Source organism: Urtica dioica, chromosome 3, assembly GCF_054948205.1.
Source record: "Urtica dioica subsp. dioica isolate 48M chromosome 3, U.dioica_male_clone48M_v1_H2, whole genome shotgun sequence".
NCBI classification, from domain to species: Eukaryota; Viridiplantae; Streptophyta; class Magnoliopsida; order Rosales; family Urticaceae; genus Urtica; species Urtica dioica.
The window spans coordinates 45,104,673-45,113,535 of NC_142758.1; the positions used below are offsets into that span (position 1 = coordinate 45,104,673).

Below are 8,863 nucleotides of genomic sequence, written 5' to 3' on the forward strand. Positions count from 1 at the left end.
GTTCAAAACTAATTTTAAATTTTCATACCGCTCTTACGACCTCTGCAAATATTATACTTGTGATGGAGATCGGTGAAGAAAATAAGTGAAAATTTGTTAATAATAATAGTAATTATAAAAAATTTCATAGAAAAATACAAGATAAATCAGAATTAAGGGGACAACATGAAATAGACTCTATTATTGAATCGAGGAGAAAGATAATATTTTGTATATATTAATAATACATCGCAACTTACTGCAATTGACTAAATGATCAGAATATAAACTGTCTAAATGATTTGGCGAAATTCTTGTCTCACTTGGTTGCTAAAATGATGGCCCTATAATTTTCAAGCATTTTTTCCACGACATTGTTGTATGAAGAAAGAAAATTAAAATAGTCTTGGTAAAAAAAATATATACACTCAAGCAAATAACCCATCTGGCTAGATAAGATAAGAAGCTGAATTTCAGCTACTTGAAATTCAATGCACGACGTCACGTCACGCACCAATTATGTACTTCAAATCAATATAAATAAATGGGCACCAAAGCTAACACGTAGTTATACAATTAACTACTTCGTACATTGCCCAAAAAAAAAAAAAAAAAACCCCCTCAAGGGACTAGTACTACTAGTAGTTTTTTTTTTTTTTTAAATTAAAGCTTTCATTAAGCCACGGTGGCCGGGAAAAAGCTAGTACTACTAGTTATGGCTTGTGCCAATCAGACCAAAAGGAATAAAACAAATGTTGCCATCTTAGTCACGCTGCTATGTTTACACAGTCTCATCCACAACGCCGTGGCATCTGTAAGTCATATACTATACTATACATTTTTTTAGTTTTTTGGTTGGAACTTATTAAGTTTATAACATATGTATAATTAATTTAAGATTAATATATTATGTAACATTTTACGACGATAAATATAAAATGTCTTATAATTTTCAAGGGCTTAAATTTTGTTTAATATATATATATATAATTTTAACCTGAAAATATAAAAAAATAATATCAATTATAGGTAAAAAAAAAAAAAATAACTTCTAAAAGTTCAGGGGGGCACGGGGGCATATGCTTCCCTAATCCTTATCTGGCTCTGTCCTTGTCCATCGGTGAATCAATTCTCGGTCAAAAAATGTTTTTTAACATCGGCAAATTTTTACATAATTTATCCATTGATTTTCCCATCGTCCATCGCAATCCCCAAATCCCGGTCAAATAATCAGGCAGCGTAAAAATATAAAATAATTTAAATTTTTCAAGAATGGATAAGAGTTTTTTTTTCTCTTAGAAGCGGCAAATTAAAACAAATATATATTTCATTATAGCTTAATATCTATAAAAAAAATTAAAAAGTTCATGGGCGGCCTTTTCTACCGATTCAATATTGGTCGAAAAAAAATAAATTAATTTATCACCCGCAAAATCTTCTCTTTTTTTCTTTCTCAATCTATCCGTTGACTTCTTACTATATTTAATATCCACACTTCTGTTCTATATATGTACATAAAAAGACAATCACAATAATAATGGCATAATGGCAGTGGTTGAGCCACGGGAGCGACATAACGAACGACCGCCACGCGGACGGCGAAATCCTGATCAGCCCGAGGACGGCGGCGCAGCTGCGGCTCCGGTGGAAGTTTCCGGCGGGGAGGGACATAACGGCGACGCCGGCGGTGGACGGAGGCGTGGTGTTCTTCCCGGCGTGGAACGGGTTCATCTACGCGGTGAGCGCGGTGACGGGGCTGCTGATGTGGCGGCGCAGCCTAGACGAGCTGACGGGGCTCAATAACGGGACGGGTATCGTGGTCAACGTCACGGTCTCGAGGACCACGCCCGCCGTGGCCGGAGATCTCGTCATTTTCGGGATATATGGGCCCGCGATGGTCATTGCCGTCTCGCGCTTCGATGGCCGCCTCGTGTGGAAGACCATGCTTGACCCGCGGCCCCGAGCTCAGATCACCGCCTCCGGAACTGCTTTTCTCGGGTGATCATACAATTATAAATTTTCAAAATAATCGATGGATAAAATAACTAAAATATGCAAGTACATACAAACTTCTTGAATAAATTTTTTTGAGTTTTCACCTATGTCAATAAATTACACTGCGTACAATGTCAAAAAAAAAAGTTTTACTATAAATTAGTTTAAAATAGCTATTTTATTAAATTTTGGTATTATTAAGAAAAATGACGTAATAAATAAATTAAAAAAAAAAGTTTCATAATAAGCCTCCCTATGTTGCAAGAAGATTTCTCGAGTTTTAATATTTCGAAATTATTTGATAAAATATAGAACCATTAGCGACAAAAATACTCAATGTTTTCAATTTGTTGAAATTTAATACTCATTCTTTAAAAGTTGTGGGAAAAATATTCAATATTACAATATTCTTCTACCATTACTACTTGTATGTTAAGTCATTTAAATGAGCTAAATTAAAAAATAAACTTAATTTTTTTTTATTATGTTAAAAAAAAAATTAAAATTTATATCATCTCCTCTCCTCTCTTTCCTCACCATGAGCATGAGCATGTATATATATACGATTTTTTTTTTGTTTGCAAACTTCGTGCTAATAGCATTTTATTTATTATTAATTTTTTATTTTTTAATGCTTTAAAAAATAAATAATTTTAAATTAAAAATTAAATAAATCTCTTCTAGCTCTTATTTATTGTTACTCTAATATATTTGTAATTTATTTAAAAAATAAAGAGTATTCAAGCTTTTTCAGTATTAAAAATATAAGAAAATGCAAGTGGTAGATAATTTAGACCAAAGATATAAAGTGAGCAATTTTTTTTAATTTTTGTAAATATTATAAAAATATGATGTTTATTTTTTAGTTTTGCTCATTTATATGGTTTATATGTGTATTTTCATCCATATTAACGGACATGTAATAACGGTGAAAAAATATTGTAACATTGGGTATTTCTTCCATAACTTTTAAAGAGTCATTATTCAACTGCAACAAATAAAAAGCTAATAACTCTAAAATATATGTCTATATAGAAGACGCTATTGCGTGATTGTTGTGGGAAAATATATGCATAACTAGTTAAGTCAAATAAAAATATTTCATTTTACTCAATGTTTGATTAATAAATAAAAATTAGTCAATTTGATAATATGAATATAGAAATCAGCCAATTCACTGACATGGTAATTTGGTTAGTAATAAGAGTGGTTAATTTTTAATTATTAACTAAATAATAATTTCAACATTTCAAGAAAATTATATAAGTCCCGTGCCCAAAACTATATATAATAAGTCATAAATTATGTGGGAGGTGAAGATAGAATCTAGAATATGAGACACGAAATGGAATAGCCTAAATGTGCAATAATCAAGTTTAAAAAAAAAAAACAATGGACTCTTAGATTGATTTTTGAAAGTAACAGATTACTTATAATAATCATAAAAAAAATTAATCTTGTTGTAAAAAAAAATTGACAGCATAATTTTGGCTATTTGACTGAACATTTGAAACTTTAGTTACTTTGTTAATCAATTAGTTTCAAATTGCTATTTTGTATAATTTTTCGTTTAGTTGAATTCCATTTACTCATTTATTTATTTATTTATTTTATTCATTAGCGGATTCTACGTGGGAGTGTCCTCGCTCGAAGTGGGCCTACCGGCCGAGCAATGCTGCACGTTCCGTGGCAGCATGGTGAAGCTAAACACGAGAGACGGCCGCGTCATGTGGCGGACCTACACGCTCCCCGACAACGGGGGCCAACGCGACCTCTACTCCGGCGCCGCCATTTGGGGCAGCAGCCCCGCCATCGACGTCCTCCGCCGCCACGTCTACGTCGGCACCGGCCAGCTCTACACCGCCCCGCCCGAAGTCCTCCGATGCCAGCAACAACAGAACAACGGGACGGCGGGCCCGCCAGCCGGGCCCGACAATTGCATCCCCCCTGGAATCCATTACAACTCCATCCTCGCATTCGACCTCGACTCGGGGCGGATCGCGTGGGCCAAGCGGCTCGGAGGGTACGACGTGTTTTATTTCGCGTGTTTGGTTCCAAACAACCCGGATTGCCCGCCGGGGCCCAACCTCGACGCGGATTTCGGGGAGGCCCCGATGCTTCTGACGATTAAAGCGGGCGGGAGATTAAGGGACGTCGCCGTCGCCACGCAGAAAAGTGGTTTTACTTGGGCGTTGGACCGTAACAACGGCGACATTGTTTGGTCTAAGGTAAGTAGAAAGAACCTTACAAATTGATTATAAGTAACCGTCGGAATTCGGTTCACCTTAATTTAACAAAAAAACATATAAAAAAATACAATTTGATTCGTTGATTGCGAAATTATCTAATTTTAAACAAAATTTCTTTTGGGTTGTTGTGGTTAGAAACTGGTTAGTCCTTTAACCGGTTAAAATTAACATTTCAGGTAAAATCCGGTTTAAATAAAAAGGTTAATTTAATTTTATTAACTCATTAATCCACTTTTAACCAGTTGTATTTAACGTTTCTAGTAAATCCAATTAAAAAAATGTTTACCTTGCCCCCCTTTGATTCTATATAAAATTATAAAATTGCCCTTTTTTTTTTCTTCTTCCAAAAGCATGATTGTTATGTTACATTATTTATCAAATTTTCATGTTTGTCACATCAGCACCAAGAAAAATAAAATTGATTTTGCTAATGTGACATGGATGGCTCCCCACCTTAGTGAGTCCACCTCTTATCTTACATCAGTGATCTGCTGACCGCTGATATTTATCAATACTCTTAAGAAAATATTTAATTCTCATCATTTTCATCTTCTTACTCTGATGCAGTTAGCTGGACCGGGAGGATTAGAGGGAGGCGGGGTCTGGGGCTCGGCCACAGACGGAAAACGAGTCTACACGAACATAGTCAACTCCGAGGCCAAGCCCTTCGTCCTCGCCCCGTCCACCCAGACAACCACCTCGGGCGGTTGGGTGGCCATGGAGGCCAACACCGGGAGAATCCTCTGGACCACGCCCGACCCCGCCAACGACACCGCCCACGGGCCCGTGACCGTCGCCAACGGGGTCGTCTTCGTCGGATCCGTGGCCCCGAACGGCCCGTTGTACGCCCTGAGCGCCGAAACCGGAAAAGTCCTGTGGTCGACCGACACGGGGGCCACGATCTACGGGGGCGCCTCGGTGGTCTCCGGATGTGTCTTCATCGGGAACGGGTATACGGTCAGCCTGGCCAAGTTCCATCCCACTTGGACTCCCGGGGATTCGCTTTTCGCTTATTGTGTTTGGTGAAAAAAAGCCTCACTACCGAGCTACAAATGTGGAAAGATAATGATAATGATAAATATAGTCATAAGCTATCTCTCTCTCTCTATCTTCTCAAAGAAAGCTCAAATGAATAATTATTGCCTTGGATCATCATCACTCGGAACCTTTTTGCTTTGCTGAAATTTTATAAAATTCGAAATGTATTAAGTTTTTAGTTTTTGCTGGGGTTTCGAAAAAGATAATCCGGGTATTGGAGCATCGGAATTTTGCAGAAATGACTGATAAGTTTGCACAAAAACTGTATAAATTTAATAAACTGGCATAGACATTGTCAGATAAAGGACTAGTCAAATATCAATTTTTTTTTTACATTAAGAAAAGTTTAAGATTAGCCCCCCTGTAGAAAAAGAAGTTACTTCTAACCCCCTCCCCGGGCCGGCAGCAAAGGGAAAATTGATGAAAAACCAACAGTTTCTCTCGGCATTTGGTTCTCAACATGAACACAGTTTGGAAAAGAAAAGAGAGCTTTGTCAAATATATATGTAAATATAGAATTCAAGGTGTAAGAAACGTTATACAGCTCAAATCAAACCCAAAAAAAAAAAAGGATGTCTCTGTTCAATCACTATCTCAACTTCCTACAATGAATCCCCTAACTGAACCAGCAATTAAATAAAAAAATAAAAAAGACCAAGCCTGAGTGCCAAAAGCATAAAGTCCGCAAGATTGAAGCTTTCGTTTCTCCACAGCGATGGTTTTCGGTCCGTAATCAATCACCTTCTCCATTCAGCTTGGCTCAGCTTATCTGCGATTAATTATAAATAAAAAAAAAATAATAAAAAAAATAAAAAACACTAAAGTGAAAAGGCATTCGAAAAAAAAAGTACAATGCGATCAATGCACTAGAGCTTTACCAGCACCGGCGTCTCTCGACGATGAGAAAGATCGGTCGCCTCTGACCGGACCTTTTCCGGCGGACCGGCTCAGTTTGTGGGCCCGCGGAGACAGGTTTGACAGCATGCTATTCGTTGAGGAAGAGAGAGAGTGCCGTCTCATCAGGATGTTCTTCTCGGTCATCTCCGGCGAGAATCTCGGAGAGCCTTGCGATCTCAGCTTGGCTTTCACCGACTCGGTCGGAGCCATGTAACTCGGAAGCTTCGGCGAGTTCTGCGCCACGTTCTCCTGAGGCGGCTCGAACTTGGCCGGCAAAGAAGCTCTTCTCTCGCTCTGCTTCTGCTCGAAATCCCGAGCTTCTTCCATCGGCTGAAAATCCAGAGGAGATCGGGACTCGAACTTGTCAACGGGATCGGATTGCTCAGCGGAATCTTCGACGGTCAAGTCCAAGATATCGGCGACGGGTTTCGTCTTTTGCCTCGGCTTCCCGTTCTCGACCGGCGATCGATCAGAAACAGCTTTTCTCGGACCGCGCTTGACCTTGTCGATCTCGTTCGGCGAGTGCTCCTGAAGGGTATTCACGGGATTACCCGAAACTTTCTTCGGGTTGCGCTTTCCCTTTTCGGAATCTAGAGCGGAGCCCATGGATCCATTATCGGCGTTGGAACCCGAGGACAGTCTTCGCGAGCTTCTCTTTGGCAGCTTCTCTTGCTCGATCTCTGTCGTTCGAGAAGTGTCGTTCTTCTTACGGGGTTTCGAATCCGTGTTTTTCTTCGGCTCGGAAGGTCGGTCCCAGAAACGGGACGTAGTCCAGCGTTCGAGCCATAAAGAGGCAGAGTTCGATTCTTCTGATTTATATTTGAGTTGCAGAGGAATCACAGTGCGCAATGAAGCTCGAAGCTAAAATTAGACCACGTCGTTAACGCACAATAAACGAAAACATTTCGAAGATAGATCATATGTATCTATACAAGTAAAAACTCACCCTGTAAATGAAAGCATTCTTTGACGGCCTCGCAAGTTTAGTTCCGCCGAGTGTGTTCAAGTTTTCAGTAGTCTAAAAATGCGATATCAAATGTTAAAATGTGTATAACAAATTGTTGTTAAGAAATTAAACAAATCATGACTAATTTGAAGGTCTAACCTTGTGACCGCGAACTAGTGTCTGAAACTTCACGATCGTCTTAACGCAACACAATGTCGAAACAGCTTGTCTTCTGACCAAATGGCCGCGAATATGTGCTTGAAGTATCGTGATGCACTTCTGGGATCGAATTTCTCGGCGAGCCTTCGAGACATTAATTAAAGATGGCTTTAAGTAACTCAAAACACTTTGAAAGAAGAATAAAATTAACCAATTAAATGGGTTTTCTGGAAATACCGCATAGCCTCTAAAAGCAGCTTGAGCTTTTGTCGCGGATTGTTCGAGCTTTAGTCTCTCGGTTTCCTCTGAAGTCACCGAACAAACAACGGTCTGAGTCGAACTAGATCCTTGTTCTTTTCCAATCAAATTCGGATCGGAAGGCACTAGATTTTCCAAACCCTTCTTCTTACACGCAACATCGCAGACGAGGGGCGACGAAATGGTTGGATCAGAGACCGAGAATTTTGCAGACGAGACAGCTTGCTCAACTTTATTCGAAGATTTCTTTAGATAAAATTCGAAACAAAAACTGATTAGAAGGTGAAAATAATTACACTCCATCGATCATTATAGAATTTTTAATCATAGCATTTTTAGAAATGTCACTTTGATTACATATAATGATAATAAATCGAGAAGTATATTATCTAACTTAGATTATTTCTGAAAAAAAAAAAACTTACCAAAACTTCTCTTCCTTTAGATGGACTAGATTTTGAAGACTTCTTGCCAAGAAGAAAATTCTTAATCCATTTACCCGGAGTTTTCCCCATTGCATCAACCTGAAACCTATTTAAATATTAAAAATATAATACCCAAATTTCAAATCGGACAAAATTTCATCAAAAGTTGTTTATTATGATTAAGCATACAAGATTCAAGTACCACTATCTATACGCGAAAGCACAATGACTGATTCGAAAATCGCTATTTCTGGGGGAGAAGAGACAGTAGACAGAAAGTTAAATAAGAAAAAAAAAATAGCTTTGATCAAAGAACCAAAATGCTAAACGAATTAGAATCCAGAGCTCAAAATTAGGCATTTTAGCTGAAAAATTTTAAAAATTTAAATTTTTTGGTATAACGGAAACAAAAACTATATCACTAGATCAAAGCACGAAGATAAATAATTAGTAAGAAAGTCACGAACTTGAATAATGCAGAGAGCAGAGAAACACTCCAAGCTGCCAAAGAAAGAACAAGACAGATAAGAAGAAAGAGAGAGTCAGATATATCTATATATAATAATATTTTTATTATAATATATTTGAAAAGAAATGGATAGAGAAATAGAAGATACCGTCAACGAGGAAGAGAAGAAAGAGTGAGGATTTAGTTTAAAATTTTATATTATATTATTTTGTCTGTAGACAAAGTTTGTTCTCGTAGAGGGGTGTGTGTTTATAAAGAGCCTGAAAATTTAAAAATTGAAAAATGGAATCTTTGTATTTATTGATGGGACTTTAGAACTCGTTACTATACATGGGAAAACGGATTAAAGTGGGTTTATTAATTAAGTAGCTATTATTTCCATTTAATAATATCTGCGGTGTCATAAAAATGGTGTCTTTTTGGGCCACCACATGCGAACAGTCCATTG

At 37.8% G+C, this 8,863-nt stretch overlaps 2 protein-coding genes across 6 annotated transcripts; one reads left to right on the forward strand and one right to left on the reverse strand.

The window, feature by feature from the left end:
• Positions 1 to 644: 644 nt before the first annotated feature.
• Positions 645 to 5,506, forward strand: LOC149403074 (uncharacterized). Its single transcript, XM_089609624.1, has 4 exons — positions 645 to 793; positions 1,532 to 1,977; positions 3,596 to 4,202; positions 4,791 to 5,506. Exons 1-4 carry the CDS (start codon positions 695 to 697, stop codon positions 5,247 to 5,249), a joined length of 1,611 nt encoding a protein of 536 aa, XP_089465750.1. The 5' UTR covers positions 645 to 694; the 3' UTR covers positions 5,250 to 5,506.
• A 181-nt stretch (positions 5,507 to 5,687) lies between these two features.
• Positions 5,688 to 8,578, reverse strand: LOC149403075 (protein IQ-DOMAIN 29-like). 5 transcript variants are annotated; one of them, XM_089609625.1, is made up of 8 exons: positions 8,564 to 8,578; positions 8,414 to 8,447; positions 7,947 to 8,045; positions 7,501 to 7,767; positions 7,264 to 7,407; positions 7,105 to 7,176; positions 6,140 to 7,019; positions 5,688 to 6,030 (listed from the first exon to the last, which is right to left on the reverse strand). In XM_089609625.1, the coding sequence occupies exons 3-8, from the start codon at positions 8,034 to 8,036 to the stop codon at positions 5,999 to 6,001; spliced, it is 1,485 nt and encodes a 494-aa protein (XP_089465751.1). In that variant the 5' UTR covers positions 8,037 to 8,045; positions 8,414 to 8,447; positions 8,564 to 8,578; the 3' UTR covers positions 5,688 to 5,998. The 5 variants fall into 5 exon arrangements, with proteins under 5 accessions (XP_089465751.1, XP_089465756.1, XP_089465755.1 ...); XM_089609630.1 differs by lacking the exon at positions 8,564 to 8,578 and having other exon boundaries at positions 8,414 to 8,455; XM_089609629.1 differs by lacking the exon at positions 8,564 to 8,578 and having other exon boundaries at positions 7,947 to 8,052; positions 8,414 to 8,454.
• Between the last annotated feature and the right edge of the window lie 285 nt (positions 8,579 to 8,863).

Coding starts and splice junctions, on each gene's coding strand:
- LOC149403075 (XM_089609625.1), bottom strand. CDS start 8,036: ATGGGGAAAACTCCGGGTAAATGGATTAAGAATTTTCTTCTTGGCAAG. Junction 7,408..7,500: donor CTGCTTTTAGAGGCTATGCG/GTATTTCCAGAA, acceptor AATGTCTCGAAG/GCTCGCCGAGAAATTCGATC. Junction 6,031..6,139: donor GTCGAGAGACGCCGGTGCTG/GTAAAGCTCTAG, acceptor AATTAATCGCAG/ATAAGCTGAGCCAAGCTGAA.
- LOC149403074 (XM_089609624.1), top strand. CDS start 695: ATGGCTTGTGCCAATCAGACCAAAAGGAATAAAACAAATGTTGCCATC. Junction 794..1,531: donor TCCACAACGCCGTGGCATCT/GTAAGTCATATA, acceptor GCATAATGGCAG/TGGTTGAGCCACGGGAGCGA. Junction 1,978..3,595: donor TCCGGAACTGCTTTTCTCGG/GTGATCATACAA, acceptor TTTATTCATTAG/CGGATTCTACGTGGGAGTGT.